We start from the raw sequence: 21,095 nt of genomic DNA on the forward strand, positions 1-21,095 counted from the left end.
ACTTTATATTTATAAAACTATAAAACTATATTTATCTACTATCTCAGACGACACTATTCAAATCAAGAAAACAAACCTCAATGGGGACGACTCACAAGTTTGTTTGCCATCATCTCTATAGACTTGTGTATAAAGATGGATGACACGACATGGATCAAACTAAAAAGTCAAAGTACACGTCTGTCAAGCCCTAGGTAGTTTTGTCACGCTGATGTAAGTTCAAGTGTTTATTTTCCAGGTAAGTTTAGTTTTAATTAGATATTTGATATTACTAAAACAGGGTGAAACATCACGATTGACAATAGTGACTGACTGATAATTGGACGAGCCCATGTTTTGACGTGAATTCATTATCGCAAAAGCACACACTCTGACTCCAAATGTTACAAAATGGTGGTGTTCATTTCTGGGGTATTTTATATTCAATTTTGAACAGTGTGATGCATCATCACTATTTGATGATACTTCACTGTGTTCATCTCCAAAAATAACCTTTCATATTATATTTAATTGTTAATATGAAGAATATTGATGGTGCAGCTTTAAAAAAACTTACAAAATAAGTCTCTGGTAGCACAGGTCCCAGACTATTGAATTTCTACCCTCATAGCTAATTTTATATGGAGCTCAAATTTACAAACTGCTTTTATACAAAGAAATGAAAATAAAGACGCAACCGAGAACCATCTGAAAAAATATATGGAGAGATTTCAAAGAACCAACCAAGCTTCCAAACTACCAAACCTGAGTAGATGGTGTTTTCGTGATGCATCGTGTGTTTCTGTGGGTAGAGAGATGTGATATGTGAGCAGATCTCTGCAAGTCTCTGTGTTGCTGCTGTGACACTGCAGGGAGCCTCATACCAAACTGTTTTCACTGGTGGTTTCCTAGGCAGGGTTTTGTTCAGAGGATAGGAATGACCTGAGGTTTAATGATTCCACCAGTCATAGATTTATCCTGTTTTTTAATGGCTGCAAATATAAAACCCTTTAATGGTGAATAACTTTTAAACTAATCGGAATGAGTATCTTTCTTTCAACCAGATTTTATGGAAATTGAACTCTACACCACTACTGTCATCTGAAATCTAAGACCAGAACAGTAGCAATCATCTATAATAAACAATTATCAATTGGAGCTGTTTAGCAAATCAGTGAGTCTGGAGTGGAGGAATGAATAAGATAATCGATTCCATGATTAAGGACCATTTCTGTCTCTTGTGGTTGACGCAACAAAAGCACATGTTCAGACAGAGGCTCATTCCACTGTGAACTGCCGTCCAGCCTCTCAGGTGTTCACACGTGCCATCTGGCTCTACAGTGTCAACACCAGCCAGCTGGCAATTCCTGAAAACCTACGTCTTCACAACAGTTTAAGAGACACTGGTGAGCGTTCACTAATACAAACTGTGTAACTTATTACGAATGTGTTTTCTTTTATAATACTGGTACTGTTTCCAAAGTGGTGAAAAGAAGAGCTAATGCCACATTCATATAGGAAGACATGACATTGTAAACTAACACATCAACATATTATATCTGTAGCACTCAATGAAAATGTCAATATGATGAAGAGAATAATAATAATTTATCATAATGAACGAAAACAACAAATGGTAGCATTGTTGCTGGTCACATTTTAGAGTGCGGGTCTCGCACAATGAGTGCACTGACCATAGAATGTATACAAAGATGGAAGACTCCACTCCCTTCCACTATCCAGAAATGAAGCTGGAATATGAACACTTCTTGTGCATTTGGAGTCAAGGCAGCAATCAAGGGATTTAGCAGCAGTTGCAAGGTTCTGCAAACACAGCTTTTCATTTATTCATTGTCATTGGGACATAAGAGGATTTCAACAAACAAAAAATGAAGTCTGAAGACGATCATCTAACCCAGCCTTTAAAAAAGATGGATGCAGCAGCTGCACGGCTTCTCTTGTGTTTATAGACTCTCAGCAGCAACATGGAAACAGGAAACTGTTTTCTTTCTGCTTCCATCCATCATGACTTCATACATACCCAGTGCACCGCGGCTGGTCATCACTGGGAACAAGCTTACACAGACTTCTATGTTTAATAGTTGTCCCTCAAAGGAACTCTGTGTGAGTGAATCCTGCTTCTGGTAAATGTTGTTCCAGACAGAGTCTGATCGTACCGTCAAACACACAGCATTAGACATGGTGTCACCTGGAAAGTATGGCGGTGGCTTTAGTAAATGCACACACACACACACACACACACACACACACACAAACACACACAACCACACACACAATTAAATCATTAAATTAAAGTCATGTTTTTATGCAAATATACATTTTATGTGTTATCAGACAGTCTGACTTTTATAAATTATTTGTAGTAAACAAGCTCAGTGCAGAAAATCAGTAATTTGTTAGTAAATTAAATTTGAAATACTGATGATATAAAAATATATAATATAAATGTTAAAACTGTAGTCGGTTACAAAAATATATAAAAATGTGGGTTTGTGTTAATGGTAGACAACCCACAAATGTTGGGAAGCCTAAAAAGAAATGGCTGCATTAAATCACCTACAAAGTGAAAGCAAACATCTAAAAACCAATTAAAATGAATATTCGATTCGACTCAATTTAAAGTGACTCCATATTTTGTTCATACTTTGTACGCACAACGAAACAAATGCTTTGCATTTACTGGAAAACTGTACAGTCAGTCCTCGTTTGTCTGTTATTACATATGTGACCACAGTGACTTGACATTTATGTTGCGATGACAAGATCTTTAACTCTTTATTGTCAGGAGGTGTTGTGATTATGAGAAAAGCAACACAATATGCCTTCACCATTTGGGGAAACGGCACCTATGACACAAATTTACTAGCTCGTCTTTTCTGGTTTGTGGCCCTGAGAGGAAATTCAGACAGTGTTACGATCAGTGAGTCAGCACATGGTGAAAGTTCTCATTAAGCTGAGTCAGTTGTAATAAGAAGCTGAGTAAGTTGTGAAATATGGAATTCATAATTATGAGATTACAGGAATCATAATGACATTCATTCAGTGGCTTTCTTGCTCTGTTTGCCATTTGATTATCTTTTAAAGTTTGAAATCAAACTCCCACTGGGGTCTGCCCCTCTCTGCAAGTCTGCAATTCTGTTGGCAACAGAATTACATAAAAAAGAGAGTGGGGTTCTGTTTGCAAAATGAAAAATAACTTATGCATTTTTCAATCTATGTATTTTGGATGTCATTGCTCCAACCTGTTCTCCTCAGTCTGCATGTAAAAGGCATCCTCTAAATATAAACTGAGATGAAATGAGTGCAGACATGTAAGTCAACCACAATTCAATTCTTTAACATGTCATTAAAACCCAAATGTGCGGGTATTAAAAACCGAACAGTCTCCAAAAATACTTCTGCTGCTACTTAGATCTCTCTATATTTGCCTAAAATGTATGTATTGTTCATTTTACTTGTACACATACTGTACTTATAATTGCATTTGCATGTATTATTAGTACTCTTCACAGCTGAACTCTAGATTGAATAACAATGTTCATTTTTCATTTTGAGGTATTGTATACAGATGCATCCATAAAAAGTCACTTACATATATTTCTTTGTTCGATTTGTTTTTATTTAAACATTTTTAATCTTCCATAGTTACCATCATAATGAAATCACTGATACATTGTTGCTGCTGTTACTATGCACATTTTGCTTACTGATTTATTGATTTTTTTAATACAAGGTCACCTCTCTTTATTATAAAATAGAAAAAGTTTGACAAATCAATGTTGAAGTTTACTTTCTTACATTTATATTATATTTTCAATGGCTGAATCAAAAAAGTTTCATCTTGCACCCTGCTCCTGTGGTGGATGGTGAGGCAATTCAACACTGCAGCTGACTGAGTCAGAGGCTCTGAAGAGAAAGCTCCTGCATGTTGCCATTAATACATATTTCCCTTTTCTCTCAGACAGCTCACTTTAACCAGAGCACTTTTCTCTGTACAGTCAGAAATGAGAGGGGTTTGTCACAGTTCCTACACGCTAATAACACACAGATGTACAACAATGCTGAGGCTGGACGGGATGAGAGACAGAAACCAATGGGAATGCGTTGGTGGTATGAGAAATGTTTTGATCAGAACTTTTGGCATTACAGTAAAATAACACTGGTTAAGTGAATGAGTTCAAGCTTTGGCATATTTTGAAGGTCAGTTTTCTCTTCAGCGTCTGACTGTGGAGTGAAGACAAATCAAATTCTTTCTTGCTATGAGGTTGGGTTATTTGAGTTTATAAACGATGAGTTGGACATAAACGATGAGTCATGACACATTCTTGTTCACTTACATGCAGGAAATCCTAATTTCAGGTGGGGTCAGATGTAAATACTTTCAAGCTCTCGCAGGCAGTTGATCCAGTCAGAGGGCATCTGATGGTAGGACATTTTGTTTCCGTCCAATCGCAGGATCTTCATCCTGGAGTAGGACACAGGTCCCACCTCTCTGCAGAAACTGGTTATGTTGAACTCTGTGATGAACAGATGGGAAACAGACCACATTTTATCAGAAGAGACCCATAATTTAACCAAATAACAGCCATCTGCTTATCACTGTCTTTTCAAATCATTGTTGATACTAATCCAGTATTGAGAGCTTTTATTAACATCATATAATATGTGCTCAACACATCTATATGCTTAAGGTGAATCCCTTCAATTACATTTCTTACATGTGCAGTCTGTGAATGACCCTTTTCCTCTCAGAGAGTCTGCATTTACCATAAGATCTCTCGCAGGTGGAAGCAGAGGCAGATTGAAACCACAAGACCCTCCTCTGCTCTCTTACTTTGTTTCAGTTGTGAGTGTTTCTCGGCTCAGACTGAAGGCCTTGGAACAGGAACGGGTCTAGAGCTGTGAGACTGCTAGATAGACGATGAGGTGTGTGTTTTTGTGGTACACTGCGGTATAAAAAACCCTTTGCAACTTTGCCAGAGTGCGTGAGCCAAAACTGTGCAGAAGGTCATCACCGCTGAATGGTTGTGTGTGAGTCAAGATCAATATGTGGCTCCTGGCTATAAGGCTGCTGCAATGTGAAACGATTCCTACCTGTCAAAATTGGGACAGAATGGCGGGGAGCAGATAGAGACGGAGCAGAAGGGAGACTGAAGAGGGGAACAGCATGTGCTTCTGGCTCATCTGGCACGCTCCCCTCTGAATCCTTTACAGATGTTTTCATACCACTCTCCTCGCTACTTTCCCCCAATCCAAACACCCAATATTCCCTCCCCTCTTATCTCCTCCACCCTCTTTTCACTTTCTTTCCAGTCTATGTCTCCCTCCCAACTTGAGTCCCTCCCTCCCCTCATTCACGCCCTTCATCTGTCTCTTTCCCGCCTTGCCTGCCAGCTGCCCAGCCAATCCTGAGTCCACATTGAGTGAAGAGCTGTGGTGGAGGAGGCTGAAGCTATTCTGGTTTCTTCACAGTTTCAGTCACATTTTCCATATTTCTCCTTCCCCCTTGCTGCAGTGTTTAGGTGTCTGACCTTCAGAGGTGGTCACACACATACCTCAATAATACTGCAATTGAAAAATGCATGAAAGTGCACAAGTGTGGGACATTTGAAGTCAGTCTCTATAAAGTGTGAAAGGAGAATGTGTTTGCATGCATATTTCCTTTATGTATGTGTGCACCTCACCTTGTATTTCATTGGCCTCCAGGTAGAGGTACTGTAGGCTGGAGGGAACTGTAGGAATGGTTGTTAGTTTGTTGTAAGAAAGGTCCAATTCCACCAAGCTGGAGAGCTTGAAGACCCACGGGTGGACACCACTACTCTGCAAACCACAGTGACTTAAACGCAGGTACTTAAGCTTTAGGAGCCCGGTGAAACTTCCCTTATCCAGCCCAGATAAAGAGTTATTGGACAGATAGAGCTGCTGGATGGACGAAGGAATATGTCTTGGGATGGTTGAGAACAAATTTTCACTGAGGTGTAACAGATTCAGACTGATCAGACCTGCAACAAAGCAGAAGATAAAAACAATTAAACATGCACAAATATATACTGGTAAATATATGTGACAGACAGAATTAGGGTTAACAATCTGTTCAGAGCGGTAACAAGGCCTAAAAATCTGGGATGTGTAAAAAATCCATACACTGCAGTCCTATTAAATGTAAGAAGTTTAATTGAAATATAGTCTTGACCTGTGTCCAAGCAGCAAACTGCAGCTGTAGCTTAGCCTGGAAGAAATTAGTTTTTTACAGGCCTTAAATGGTATTTTTATTGTCTTAATGTTCATTTATAGATCAGTTTTACACTTTGGAAGATTAAAATGAAATTGAGGACAGAATGTAAGACTTTATGATGCTGACTGACATAACTCACTGTTGAATTACACAACCCCTTTACTCCTGTCACCCCAAAGGCTATAAAACCTATGTAAAATGTAAAACAACAAATTGTCAGAGCTGGTTACTATGAAGGGGATTAAAGTCAATTTTAAAAGATCAAGAAAATAGCTCTTTTGGTCTCTGTGGATGCTGTTAAAATCTTTCATTGAATTCCACTTGGAAGATTGTACGTGTGTTGTGTATGACAGTTGTTTGTACTTTGTTTATTGTAGTAATATTCCTTTGACGCCCTCTTGGCCGGGCTCTTGAGTAAGAGATTTTAATCCCAACTAGACTTTGGCCTAGATAAGAATAACATAAATATGCCACTGGTCCAAGTCATTGAAATAGTTTATATTAAAATCATATCTGACTGCTGCATTTTTTGGAGGTAAAAGACAGCAGCACAAAGCTGTGTCATACCTGCTTACTTTTATCAAGTGTACAGGGGTATATGTGATGCATGTTTAGAGAGGAAATGACACATTCCACTACCTCTAAGGTCTCCCTCTGTGATGGTTTGCAGTCTGTTTCCCTGCAGCAGCAGCAACGTCAGGTTCTGCAGTTTCTGGAAAGCTCCGGGGCTGATACTGCTGATTTGGTTGTGAGCCAGGCGCAGCTGCCTGAGTCCTGCTGGTAGAACGTCGGGCACTGAAGTCAGGTGGTTGTGGTTGGCAAAAAAGTAGCACAGCTGGGTCTGGTTCTGCAGGGCGTCCAGCGTGTCACTCGTCAGCAAGTTGTGGTCCAAGATGAGCCAGCGGAGCTCGGTAATGTTGACCAGTACAGAGGAGGAAAGGGACAAGATGTTGTTGTGCTGCCAAAAGAAAAAACATTACATGATGGATTTCCTCACTTCCACATGAACTAGGACATAGAGGAGATTGTTCACTGTGAAGTCTCTACAGTATGAACAGGAAATTGAAAACTACTTTGGGTTAGTGGCAGACCATTGTAAAGATAAAACATGCTTGGTGGCTCATTCAGTCTTTTTCTTACCTGTAGAAAAAGGTACTGAGTTGTGTCCGGCAGGCCGTCAGGGATGTCTGCCTGGCCTCTGTGGTCACAGTAGATCGCTGTGGGCCACTGGATGGGGCAGTCACACTGTTGAGGGCAGGTCTGCGGGTTGTTAGCTCGGAACCAGGCTGGGTCCATCCTCCCCTGCAGGCTCAGCACACTGGGCTCACCCAGCAGGCGGTCAATCCACAGAGGAACACCTCCGTAGTCCGTGTCGGCGACAACAGTGGCCGAGGCAGAGTGAGAAACACACAGTAGCACCAACACAGCACAAAAGAAGAGAGCCATGGAGACAGCTGGGTAGAAATCCTACAAATTAAACAGGAAAATAAAAGTGTTAAACAGGCAGATTTTATGTATAAATATCAGATCATGACTATAACCCTGGGAATGTTTTAAAATGTCTTCTGTGGTTATTCTGAGACAATTACTTCAATGATATCACATGGAAGTCTCAACTTGGGCGTGGGTTCAGACTGTGATGTGGTATTCACCTGCCAGAGAGAGTTGACTGCAACAAGTTATGGAAAGTTCAGAAAAGAGAACTTTTGGAGCTTGACCCAACTGCATAATTGTTGGCCATTAACTTTTAACTATGCTTGTACCATGGTCCCAGAAATAGCAACACTGGTCTGCCTGATGGTTTAGTCAATCTATCACTTTGCTCAGGACTAAAATATCTGGGTTTCAGTCTGAGGTCAAGCAATGTTACCTTTTTATTGCAGCCCCTTTTGTTATGTCAATAATTCGTAATTAAATTGAAATTGTGCATCACTGTCTGAAATGCAGCAAAAGTTGATAAAGGTTTGCATACATTTGTTTCAGCGATGACGCCTCTGTGTTTGAGTTTGAGAAGGGAGACTGTCTTCCCTGCATGCACAGCTGTCGGTGGTTACTGTGATACCCTCAGAGCAGGTATGCACAAAAGCAAACACACAAAAACACACACCAAGACTCTCATTTAGAAAGAGTTGCATCATTAGGATGTTTGATGAGCAAGTCTGTACAGTCTTACAGTACAGCACATGCTCCCAAGGCTTCCAAGACATTAGCTGAGTTATGCAATAACATCTCGTCAGAGCAGCTGTAATCAAACGGACACGTTAGAGCTCTCAGCATTTCCAGTTGTGCCAGTTTTCCAGTTTTTGCAGACAAGAAACAAACAGACACGTACCTGTAATCAGCAGTTGCAGAGCAGAGACAGGTTGCCTTGAATTTCCAATGAAATTATGATATAGTTTGTTAATGTGGCTGCAAGTTTGTGTGTGTGTGTGTCTGTGTGTTTGTGTGTGCACTAACGTGTCTGTGTGTTTTCAAGCGAGGATATGTGTTTTTGCCTTTCTTTAAACGCTGCCCACATCCCAGACCTCCTCCATAATCTTCGCTCACTTGCTTCTTCCTTTTCCCTTCTCTCATCCCTTGGTAACAGTTGAACCCTCGTGTTGGTGAAACATGTTTGCTTTTGTAATGGAGATGGAAAAAGAAAATACACAGAAAGACGGATGAGGGGCGAAGAAGAAGGAAGAGAAGAGGACAGAAATGAAATGAGGGCAACAGATCAGTTTGGATTCTGATGCTGCAGAGCTAAGATGACAACATTTGATCAGCATTCAAGTATCAGTGTGTGTGTGTGTGTGTGTGTGTGTGTGTCTGTCTGTGTCTGTGTGTGTGTGTGTGAGACTGGTTCTAGATGTGGAGACATTCAAGCCACAAAGTACCTGGGGAGCCAAAGAGACCATTCTGTGCATGTGTGTGTGTCTACGTAACTCTGTGGCCATCTGTGTGTGTTTGCTTGTGTGCGTGCATGCATGTGTATGTACGTGTGTATCTCTGAAATAAAATGTGTCTGTGTCTGCATGCATGCGTGTGTGTGTGTGTGTGTGCATGAGCGTGTATGCATTAGTGTCTGTATGTGTGTGTGTGTGTGTGTGTGAAGGAACTTCTTGCAAGCATCTGAGCACAGCAGAGGAAAGCGATTCCAGATTCCGCTCCCCTCAAATAGGACAAGTTGCTGTGAGAAGCAAGATATAGTAAAATAGTAACAAAGAGGCAGAGAAGTCCTGATCTGTAAATGAAATGAGCGCCCTCTAGGGAAAACAAACAGAACAACACCATCTACAGACCTCAGCTAAACTTAAAATAAGTGCCTGTCTATGATTTATTTGGGGTAAAAAAAGGTGATGAAGCATTTTTTGGAACCACAAACCTTGAAAAGAACGTGTTTTACTGTAAATACTACAGTGCTCTTTCAGTGTGTGTGTGGCAGAGGCTTCTGTGGTAGTTTAGTGTTAATTAAACGTACAGTTAATGAATGGGCCGGCAATCAACAGGGCAATAAAAACAATGTGTGTGTGCAGTTCAGCTTCATGTGTCAGATACATCAACGACTAATTTTTCCAGGCTCATTGCTCATTTGTAATGAAAGAAAGAATTTCTACAAATGACCAACATATTATAACATTGCACCTATAAAAACACATAGGTGGCATGGTGGTAAAGTGGTCAGCACTGCCACTTCACAGCGAGAAGGTTATGGTTAGAATCCTGGTTCTGCCGGGCCTAAATTGTGTGGACACCTGCAGGTTTTTCCCCTCTACCACAGTCCAAAGTCTTGTAATGGTAAGGTGAACTGGACACTCTAAATTGACCATAAGTGTGAATGAGAGTGTTGGTATTCTGTATGTTGGCCCTGTGACTCTCTGACCAGTGTAGTATCAGCTGGGATTGGCTAAATCCCCCCCCCCCCCCCTACCTCTATGCAACCTCTAGTGTTGAAGTTGCATGTTGCAGCTGAACACCCCTCACCTCACCCTCTCCTTCCAAACATGAAAAAGAAGGTGTGGTAGCTTCAGTTGTCATAAAAACTCAAAAGGTGTTTAGTTTGTCCAGTCTGGACTAATGTAAAAACACATGTCTTCCTCCATAGAGAGGGTCCCCTCGATGTAAATATAAAGTATATTATTGTAGTCATACAATTTAGATGAAACAAACTAAACATCATAAGGATCATTCTACATTCAATTTCTGCCAATAGATCCCTTTGATCTAAATCTTACACACTGGACCCTTAAAGGATAAGTCGTTCAGATAATGGATAATCTTGCTCTGGTTTCTCCTCTGAGACTAATCATGGAACCGATAATGATGTATGATTTCTTGTATTACGTGCTTGTTAATGATTCATCATCTATTCGCAGAAATTAAATTTTCCGACACAGTAGCTGCCCTGAGGTGGTTTCCTGTTCCTGGGAGCTGGGAACTCTTCAAATACTCTTGTGTCACCACAATGTTTCACTTGTTTCCACCTGCTCCAATGCTCTGAGTCACATGCACACCCTAAAAAATAAGTTTGGAGTCTTGCCACTGTCTTGAAGTGTAACATACTGGCAATGTGTTTTTAAAACCAGGTAACGTCTGTCTGAGAAAATTTGTTGCCTGAAGTTCAGTCTTCAGTTGATAAAACTGTGTCACCTTAACGTTCATTTAGTGGCTGTTCTAACGCTTTCAGTCATAATACATGATCTTCATGAGGAAATTGCCTTTACTGAGTTGTTGTAATGTTTATTCATTTTTTCTTCTTATCTGATATTTGTCCTCCAATATTACAAAAATACAGACGATGATGACGTCTTTTCCATTGTTTATAATTTTAATGATTTAAACAAATGAACTAAGCCAGTTTCTTCTTCTGCCTCTTGTTCTTCTTGGTATATTTTTCCATTCACCATCTGCTCCCTGTATTTCTTATGATTAACACTAGAGGGCTCTACTTCATCAATGATCAGCTGAAGATACAGGTTTAGCTAAACTAAGGTAAAGGTCTGCTTTTCTAAAGTTTACACAGCAATTAGATAAATATATCCATCTGTGAAATGGATTATTGTAAAGAAAAATTTAAATTCCACAGATAGGATGAAAATACATAAGTCTTAGGTGAGATATTTGTCTTTTCTAACCATATTCATTGTTACAGTATTACTGTTTTTTACTATTTCTATGGCACCAAAGTCCTGACTCTGACAGAGAGTTTTGACTGTTACTATAGTTACCAGCATATCCCAGCATGGTGTTGAACTGGAGGTCTTCCAGTTGCTAGCATCTAGGTCACCAGCTTCAATGTATTATTACGATCTCCTTTTTTAAGTGTAGCTAAAGAGATGTAACATCAGCAACATCATAAATGTTGCCATGATGACACCCTTTATTAAATCCATAATTAACACTGTGGCCAATACCGATGCATACAAAGCAGCTGTTTTTGTCTGGCTGTGAAAAAGATGGGCAGCTTGATTTGGTGTAATCTTGAACATCTGTGAGAAATTGTATGTGTGTGTCTCTGTGTGTGTGCACGGACATCTGCTTTCTATCGCCTGGTTCATGCTGCCCCTCTGCCCTGAGGTACCATGGTTCAAATTACCTTAGGAAGCCAGATTGTTCAGGGAATACTAAGATCAGATCTGTGTGGATCCTCTTCTACATATCAATGTAATGTCAGGTAATCAAACAATCTCTGTATAAAATATAGTTGAGTGTATTTTCTCAACAAGACTATTTGTTGTCATGGATATGTGACAAACATTCAACATATTGGTTATTGCATCACCTTGTGGGGACCCAATCCTGCTTCCCACAAGGTTAACCCTGACATTGTCAGGTCAAGACTTGTTTTATGGGTGATCATAGGGTAAAGATGGTGTTAGGCATGCAATGACTACATTGAAGTTCACAGTTATTGTTTGAGAAACTGATGTAAGTCAGAAAAGTAATGTCCTAAGTGAAAAAGCAATTTCCTGAATGAAAAAACCCTCGGACATTCCTGTGAATAGTTTATGGCTGGAGTGAAAAGGGCTTCCTGCTCTGATCTTCTGATCCCTGCTCAGCGCTGCTCATGACCCAGACAGGAGACCGTGGGTCTGGAAGGGGATGGGGGATGGTCTTTTTTTTTGGCTACCCAGAGTCCACCTGGGCCTCTCACTTTGAAGTCCTAGTCAGCAGAAAATCAGCTTCCCATTTGTTCATGTTGTTTTATGTAGATATGTATCTTTACAGCAGAGTTAATCTACTTGCCTAACAGGTCTTTCATGTTGTGTTGCAAGACGTAGTAACCTCATCAGGCTCATAAGGTTGCTGTTAGCCAGGAGTCAAAGGTCAGAGCTCATCCTGGTTCAGTTCATACATCAACAGCTTTTATGGAGAAATGAAGCCATGTTTAGAAATAAGTCCAATACTCATAAAAGAACATATAAAATAATGAACGTGGCTGGTGTGGTGTTTCACAGAGCTGGGCAGAGCAATGTCAGGTCTCCTCTGCTGCATCTGGTGTCCACAGATGCCTGCGGCTACATGAAAAATATAACACAGTTTCCTCATGATGCAGCTGCAGAAACCTGCAAAAGCCAAGAAATAGTCAAAGATATAAAACCACAATGTGCCGTTCATCATTTTCAATTTTTTGTGGATGTTAATAAAGACATAGCATGTATGGACATATTTAAAGGCCCTAGTATAGTTATAGTCGCTATGATTCTAGTATTAGCAGTAGAGAGGAGGGACACAAAGGGAGGAGTGTGGTGACTCAAAGTCACACCGTGATTGTAAGATTGTGTAAAATAGTTTGACAAACCAAGGGCGAAGCCTGCATGTCTACATGTGTCATAACAATTTTCCCAGTCTTACAATTACGGTCATCTCACCACATTGAAGTCATTTGTGGTAAGGTGTATGCTCATCCTTGTGTGCTGTAATATGTATATAAATACATTTCCTGGAACCATACATCACCCACCACTTGAGGGTATTTGTTCATCCTGAGGACCCTCTCCCAAACCCTTTGGCAAAAACATAAATAACTCTTACATAAATATTTACATCACAAACAGTTTAGTCTAGTCCAGTGTTGAAAAGGTGTCATTTGTCTTTGTTTTGTGAGGGTTTAGTCTCATACATTAGTGTTTCCAATTAAGGTTGAATCTGTTGCAGAACCAGTTGTGCCCATTTACTCCTTTTAATTCCAACCTAAGTGTGTTGCATTTTTTTAAGTGAATAAGAGGATTTGAAGAAAACAAGAACAATTTTTGAAAGGAACTTTCTCTTGTTTTAGATTAAAAAGAAAGACACAAAGCTTGTAGCTCCTTTAACTTTTTTTCCTTTTAATCTTATCTACACTCTCTTACTGTGTCCTGACTTTTACTTCATATTAAGTGGAGAGATACAAGAGTGATAATGATCTTTTCATCTGACTCTTGGTAAGAACAAGCCATGTTAACCAAAGGAAGCAACCAGTATAATGCTACCTTTCACACACAGAGGGAATATTTCATGTGTTGGATATTTGAATGCAAACTAACATCTTTGCTGTCACATCGTACACCTCGTCACATGATGAGAAGAAAAACAGAATTTGGTTTTGAAAGAGAAGAAGGGGAACAATAGTTTGAGGAGTCCATATCTAAAAGTGAGAGAAAACCCATGATTCAGTTGGAGCTGGTGTAGGAGAGAAGATGCGGGGGCAGGAAGAGGCCCACATTAAGCACACACACACACACAACATGAGAGTTTCACACATGTTTTCATTTAACCCTTTACAACATGGAAGGCTGATGGAGAGGAATGAGGAAAGTTGGATCCGCCCCCTTGGACAAATCCTTGTCAGGAAGTTTAAAAAAACAAATACTATAATAGGTTTGGTTATCATCTTTGGCAGCTTTATTATTGATAGGACAAAATGTTCTAAACCCATTTAATAACCATATGGTTAAAAAAAAGTTCCACTAAACCCACTTATGACCAGGTTTTGTACAAAATCTTGCACATGCACTTTTGGCAGTATAGATCCAGTTGTCTGACTTCATTAAGGAGGGTATGTTTTCATCCTGATGGCTTCCTCCCGAACCCTCATAGCAATAATATGATCATTCTTACATAAATACTTACTCACAAATAGTTTAACCTATTCCAGGATTGAAATGTTGTATAATTTGTTGTCTTAAAAATCATGTCTGTCTCTAGATCTGTGTTTTATTTAAGTTAACATTGATGTCATACATTAGAGCTTCCATTAAGTTATTAAGTACACAGTAAAACACCTCTGAGGATTTTGTGCAATGGTCAGCATGTGGCATTGTTCACTTTATGGCCAGAAAGGATAACTAACATTTTAAAATAATTTTGTATTTTTTATCCAGTGAGCTTTGGCACCAAAATCAAAGGTGCAAATAATGAGGAAAAGTATGCTTCAACTCAGAGGGGGTGAATATAATGCATGCAGATGGGAAAACCTCCCCTCACAGCCTCTGCATCGCACATCCCTGGTATTGGTGGAGAAGTAGGTTCCAGACTGGGGGTGAGGGGTGTGGGGTGTGCTGGGCCGTGCCTGAATGAACAAAACGGGGTGCAGGAGGACGGATTATCGGGTGGAAGCAACCAACAGAAAAAGAATGGAGAGGGGTGGAGAGGGGGATGGCAGAAGGGGATAGAGAGCAGGGAGGGGATGAGAGGTATTTTTTGTTGAGTGATTGTCAGAGTCCCCTCCACTCCTGAGCTCACTTTGAGAGAGAGGGGGGACAAAGAGGGCCAGTCTACCCCTGATCAGGTAGGTGTGTGTGTGTGTGTGTGTGTGTGTGTGTGTGTGTGTGTGTGTGTGTGTGTGTGTGTGTGTGTGTTTGTATGTGTGTGACATGTGTCTGTCTGTCACTGCAATGTCTTTTCTGTGAAAACTCATAGGGGAAATATTAACACATGATGATAGAGATACATTTTGAGAGGCGCTTTTTCGTCTTCTGCAAAATCAGACGGTCATTTTCCCACAATTCTGGGGCTACAGAGAGAAACTTTTATAAAGGTGGTATTCATGGTCTTTTCCTTTTTTTAACGTTTTCTCTCTGGATTAAGACCCTTAAGAATGTGCCTCTCTGCAGGCTGTTTCCAAAACAAGGCCAGTGCCTGCATTGCCCTGCTCGGATCCAAAGGTGTGAGACTGTGTGCTTTTACAGTTTAATTCTTTGACTTTGTTGCTGAATGAACATTTTATTAATTCATTTTCCATGTACCTCTACATTATATAAGAGAATAACTTTGAAACAGAAACAACTTTTTTCCATCTCTTTATTCTAAACTGTTACAAAATAATTATGATTTGTGACTGTGACACTCTAAATGTTCTTGCCATTTCTGTCTTTATAGATTACATAAAGGTTCTGTGTGACTGCGACAATGTTCCTGGCGACCATCTTCTTCTTCTCTGCCCTGCTCCCATTCTCTCTTTCCCAACAACGGGACCCCTTCGCTTGGCTGTATGGCCGCCAAGGAAACGCTTTCGCCTCCCTGCAGGCGGGCACCTCAGGAGACCAGTGTCCGGAAGAGTGTGACTGCCCCCCCACATTCCCCATTGCCATGTACTGTGACGGGAGGGGCCTGACAGCCATGCCAAATGTTTCTGCCCATATCAAGTACTTGTACCTCCAGAACAATGCCATCACTGCTGTGCCCGAGTCAGCTCTGGCCAATGCAACCAGTCTGGTGTGGTTAATGATGCACCACAACCAGCTGACATCTGAAGCCATTGACAAGAAGGTAAATTCGGCATCTGGTCTTAGTCAGATCCAGACACACATGAGCTCAGAGCTGCAGCTCTGAATGGATGTCAGATGGCTGGCAGCTGGTCAACAGGTTGAGTAATTACAGAGAAAACGGGACAGCTTTATGTTTGCATGTGTGAGGAGGAAACATTTTTATGTGTTGTTCTTTCATGTCTGTTTCCCTCTTCGCTACAGTAGACATACTGGGTCATACAGATATTCATGATGATGAATATCTGCTTCAGATTTTCATCTGATGGAAATTCAGAAAATTGACTGACTGACTGATTGATGGACAGAAAAGATCTTCTCTCTTTAAATGTCTATCATAATGGCATATATTTAAATGACTAAATGTGATGTTCGACTTTTTCAAACCTTTTGATGGTGAGTTTGGTGGAATTCACTGTTATGTCACTCACCCTCTACATCACATTCAGGTGTTTTTGAAGTTGAAGGGACTGGAGCGTTTATATCTACAGCACAACAATCTGACCAGCATTCCTCCCAACCTCCCTCGCTCCCTGCGAGATCTGAGAATCAGTCATAACAACATTGAAAAGGTAATAGTTTGCATGGATTGATATTCATGCAGAGCTCCTCCCCACCCTTTTAGATTTTAAAGCTATCACACTGTTGCCTAGGTATCACCTGCAGACCTAGAGGGAATGGATAACCTCACTATCCTGTATCTCCATGATAATGCGCTCACAGACATGAGCACATCACTGAAGGCACTGACATCTCTCACACTGCTGGACATCAGTGGCAACAAGCTGACAAAGGTAAACAAATGTTTTAATATATGTCCCATTGAATGTACAGACAAGATACGGACCTCCTAGAGAATTTTCAAAAAAATGATCCCAGGTCCCAGAGGCCCTCCCTGACCATCTGCACCAACTCTATCTGGAGTCCAACTCCATCGACTCAGTGCCAGAGGACTTCCTGGGCAGTCTCACACAGCTGCAGTATATCAGGATGGCCAACAACCAGCTGACAGACAAGGGCATCCCTCCCAACACCTTTAACGTGACGGGGCTGGTGGAGCTGGACCTGAGCTTCAACAAGCTGGAGAGGATCCCCATAGTCAGCACCACACTGCAACACCTCTACCTGCAGGCAAACCAAATCAAAGGTAACATACATACGAATCTAAATGTCAATATCCCTCAAGACCATTCTGTTCTATTTCTTTTTATTTTGTTATGTTTTTTTATTTTCTTAGATTCTTTTTGGAATTCTACATAAAATAATTAGACTCAGGACCTTAGGGTCAGAAATGTCCAAATCAAAACCCATTAAATGTGTTCTGAAAGTCCTGGCTGCGGAATTGTAGTTCCACTATCATTCGCAAAATGCTAATTTGGAAAGCCCCGAACAAAGCAAGGTAAAACAACAGTGGAGGCCGACATTTCCTGCATGCACTTGAAGCTTTTGACCAATCACAACAACATGGGCCAGCTGGCCAATCAGAGCAGACTGGGCTTTGTTGGGAAGGGGGGCCTTAAAGAGACAGGATATTTCAGACGGAGGCTGAAAAGAGGAGCTGCAGCAATGGGCAGCATGAAGAAGGTGATGTTAAAGTTTAGATGTTAATATTTTGTTAGCGTTAAAATTAAGCTGGATATGAAAATATTCTGTCCCATTTAAAGGTTACAATCCTGAAAATGATGTAATATTTAATGGTGGTTTAAATAATAAACTATATTAAAGCAGAATAATGCCACTACATATTACTTTCATGCTATCATTTGAGTCAGACATTTTTGTCCTTAAACAACCTGAGTGTTATGTTAAGGGTTTTTACATCTGCCTTATGGAAGCATCTCTTACTCTGTCCTGTTTCTGTAGAGTTCACTCTGGGGAGTTTCTGCAATATTGTGGATGTGACCAATTTCTCCAAACTCCAGACACTGAGACTGGATGGAAATGAGATCAGTCGCCAGGACGTCCCCTCAGAGTCATCCATGTGTCTGCGGCTGGCCGACATCGAGGTCTAACTATGTGAACAGCACAGCTTGTGTGCACCATAATGTAACACATTGTTTTTGTGATGTGCAAAAAGCAAAGTGCAGCATGAGATGGCAGGAGCTCATATCTTCTATATATCATTCTGAGAAACTTAAAGCTTAAACATGGCCTGGCCTCTGTCAAAAATCTAAATCTAAATTAGACTTATCTGCTTCAATTACGGTCAATAAATGTGTTTTTTTTGGCATATTGAAAATAACCCTGATTTGATTGATCAATACGTTGCTGTGAGGGTCAATGATCTTTGTATGTTATGGTATATATAATGTTTATATCTCTCCTTCACTCTCTGTCTTGATTTATGTTTTTCATTGTTTTTCTCCTATGATAAAAGTGTGTATTATGTACGATATGTTCATAAGCTGTTGCTGAATCCTATTACACTACACAATAGTACATTAAAATACCTTGTTTCAATAGGATGCATTATTTCAAATATTATTTTCAGTTGTTTTTAAACGTGCTGTGACTCCTTGTTTCTGTAGAGGATCCTGTTTCTGCACAGTGAAATCAGCTTTCCTTAGAGGATTAGAAAATATCCATGTACAATGTGAAAATATCTCCATACAGTACTGTAGTCACTCACATTCAGAGGGTTTTATGATTCTGAGTTAATGTATGCATTGCATGTATTTACCATATTTATGTTTACAAGCCTGTCTTAGAATAAATAAAAGTAAAAACTTATAAAAAACAGTTTCCTGTACCTTTCCATGTCTGTGTGAGTATGTGTATGATTTTTATGGACTATAGCGCAGCACAGGAAAGAGCCACTGAGTGCTGTAACTATAGAGCTTTTCTTTATTAAAACAATAAACCTGCTAAATATTGAGTTAAGGCTCATGACACAGACACTGTGCCTTGCTGTTAAATACACACATGCACTTGTCTTTAAGGTTTCTGAATGAATTTGATTCCAGATGCCAGCCAGTCACTTCCTGCTCCACATCCACATTGTTCATCATGTGGAATGTGAATAAAGTTACTTAGGGCAGTAGAGTACACGTTCATGGACTGGTCATAAAGGATTTGGAGGATGCACACTCTCCAGCCTAATGGAAAGGATGGATCAGTGCCTTCAGCTGAGTTCTTTATCTAAACTCGAACCCAAGGTGCATGACAAAGACACTCAAGAGAAGAAAACCTCAAAGAAATTGAAACCCAATAACTCTTGGTATGTTTATCTAATAAATAAAACCAAGGGATAAAACTGAAGAGGATATTGGCACAAAGTGCATTGTAAAGGCAACGTGCCAGAGGAAGAAAAGGCTACCATTGTAAGGGCTAGTGGGTCAGAGGTGGGAAAGCCTTTTGTAGAGTTATTAGAAATCTCGAACCTTAGATTGAAAGGCTTTACAAAAATATTCTGGCTCTTTGTCCCCTTCTATTCTCAATACTGTTAGTTCCTACAGTCATGTCATTCTATTTGTGAGAAGCAACACAGACTTGTTGTCTATTGACTGTAAGGTGGCTGCACGAGCTAGTGATTCATAAGGCAGACCTGTCCAGCTAGAGACAGAGAGCTGACCTCAAGTTCAACTGGCTAAACGTATAAAAAACAGGTTTGGACTCAAAGGTATTTTCTTTATCCCATCATACATATCCAACTCCAGCCACTCTACATCCCTCTGAATGGCTGCTATCTTGCACATGGAGGATACAGATCTTCTGTCTTCCACACTGACTTCTAAACTGACTTTGCGTAACTCTGGGGGATGCAACATCACTGTCAGCTTTTTTTGTAATCTGTGGACACATCAGTAGATAGAGTCATCCCAGCTAATGAATATTATAGGTTTACAGTGGTTAGACTGTGGCTGAACGTCATTGACCAAAATGCCTCATGACCTAAAAGACTTCTCACTCCACACCATTTAAAACTTAGACATCAGAAATGGGGAATTAAGTTTGGTCTGATAGTGGAATGGTTGGAGCGCACACTCAAACCAGCCGGTCCTCTTTTTGACTCCTGATAAGTCAGTCTATTTACTGTGTGTCAATTCTTACACTCTGTCATCCTGTCCCTCCTATTTGTAAAATAAAAGGCAAAAATGCCCCAAAATGGGGTTGAGAGATCTATCTTTATTGGATCTTCACTAATTTTGCTAAGTTCCACGGTGTTCTTGAGATATTGTGTTCATAAGACCAACAATGTGTTTACTGAGTAACCAGCAACTTTGACCTTTGACTTTAAAACCAAAAGCTAATCAGTTCATCTGGGTCAGTTCATTACCAAATCTGAAGGAATTCCCTCGGGGTGTAAAAATATTGTGTTCACAAGAATGACAAACAGAAGGATTACCAAGATAAATAATGCCTCGGTCCACTGGCTGTCGTGGGCATGAAAAAGTTTGTTCACATATAAAATACAGTTTCAGGCTCATTTGTTATCGATGTACAGAACTTTTTTTTTTGCCGAAAGGAAAAAAATCTCTAATACCTCTCTTAAAATATGTAGCAGCACATAGATCCCTTTCTTACCATTAGCATTATTAGTAAGAGCTAATATATACCATTTAAACATCTCTTTGTGAATTATGAGGGGACAGCATGCTCATAAACATTTTGTAAAACAGAATTTGTATGTATTATTATGTGATGTGCAATATTACAGTAATACGTATATTATTAACCTGTGGATTCATCAGTAGCAGCACTCTCTGTGTCACTGATCATCTCACAGTGTTGTGGTCACATGACCTGACTGTAATTACAGGCAACACACACACAGGTGTACACCAGCTCAATAGTACAGTCATTACACATAGATGTCACTGACCACAATTAGACCTGTCCATTATCAGTGGCTTTAGGGAGTAGCTGTTACCACTTGGTGACCGTCTTCGGGGTGGTGACTCTCCTGAGTCACATACACACATACACAGCCATCATTGTGTTGTGTCACTGGATATACAGTTCCCCTGCAGCCTTATCAAATCTGATCATATGATGTTGTTATCACTACTGTAAGCAGCTGTGTGGAGGAGTCACACACAGTATCAGCTTATTTTAGCAGAATGACATTTTACAGCGGAAACTAATAGCATATTAGTCAGAAATTTCCTTAACCAGCGTCACATCAAGTGAGTGAA

The 21,095-nt window shown here is 40.2% G+C and overlaps 2 protein-coding genes across 6 annotated transcripts; one reads left to right on the forward strand and one right to left on the reverse strand.

Annotated features, from left to right (window-relative positions):
* Positions 1-3,570: 3,570 nt before the first annotated feature.
* LOC109629079 (lumican) lies at positions 3,571-10,138 on the reverse strand. Of its 4 annotated transcripts, XM_069537938.1 has the most exons (6): positions 8,568-10,138; positions 7,376-7,702; positions 6,875-7,193; positions 5,685-6,002; positions 4,338-4,517; positions 3,571-4,224 (listed from the first exon to the last, which is right to left on the reverse strand). In XM_069537938.1, the coding sequence occupies exons 2-5, from the start codon at positions 7,679-7,681 to the stop codon at positions 4,366-4,368; spliced, it is 1,095 nt and encodes a 364-aa protein (XP_069394039.1). In that variant the 5' UTR covers positions 7,682-7,702; positions 8,568-10,138; the 3' UTR covers positions 3,571-4,224; positions 4,338-4,365. The 4 variants fall into 4 exon arrangements, with proteins under 4 accessions (XP_069394039.1, XP_069394031.1, XP_069394013.1 ...); XM_069537930.1 differs by lacking the exon at positions 8,568-10,138 and adding an exon at positions 8,208-8,286 and having other exon boundaries at positions 3,571-4,517; XM_069537912.1 differs by lacking the exon at positions 8,568-10,138 and adding an exon at positions 8,106-8,234 and having other exon boundaries at positions 3,571-4,517.
* A 4,687-nt stretch (positions 10,139-14,825) lies between these two features.
* Positions 14,826-18,699, forward strand: fmoda (fibromodulin a). Of its 2 annotated transcripts, none has more exons than XM_020086979.2 (6): positions 14,826-14,984; positions 15,575-15,964; positions 16,410-16,532; positions 16,614-16,754; positions 16,840-17,107; positions 17,824-18,699. In XM_020086979.2, exons 2-6 carry the CDS (start codon positions 15,605-15,607, stop codon positions 17,970-17,972), a joined length of 1,041 nt encoding a protein of 346 aa, XP_019942538.2. In that variant the 5' UTR covers positions 14,826-14,984; positions 15,575-15,604; the 3' UTR covers positions 17,973-18,699. The 2 variants fall into 2 exon arrangements, with proteins under 2 accessions (XP_019942538.2, XP_069394062.1); XM_069537961.1 differs by lacking the exon at positions 14,826-14,984 and adding an exon at positions 15,339-15,360.
* The last annotated feature ends 2,396 nt before the right edge of the window (positions 18,700-21,095 follow it).

Source organism: Paralichthys olivaceus, chromosome 2 (assembly GCF_024713975.1).
Source record: "Paralichthys olivaceus isolate ysfri-2021 chromosome 2, ASM2471397v2, whole genome shotgun sequence".
Taxonomy (NCBI): domain Eukaryota; kingdom Metazoa; phylum Chordata; class Actinopteri; order Pleuronectiformes; family Paralichthyidae; genus Paralichthys; species Paralichthys olivaceus.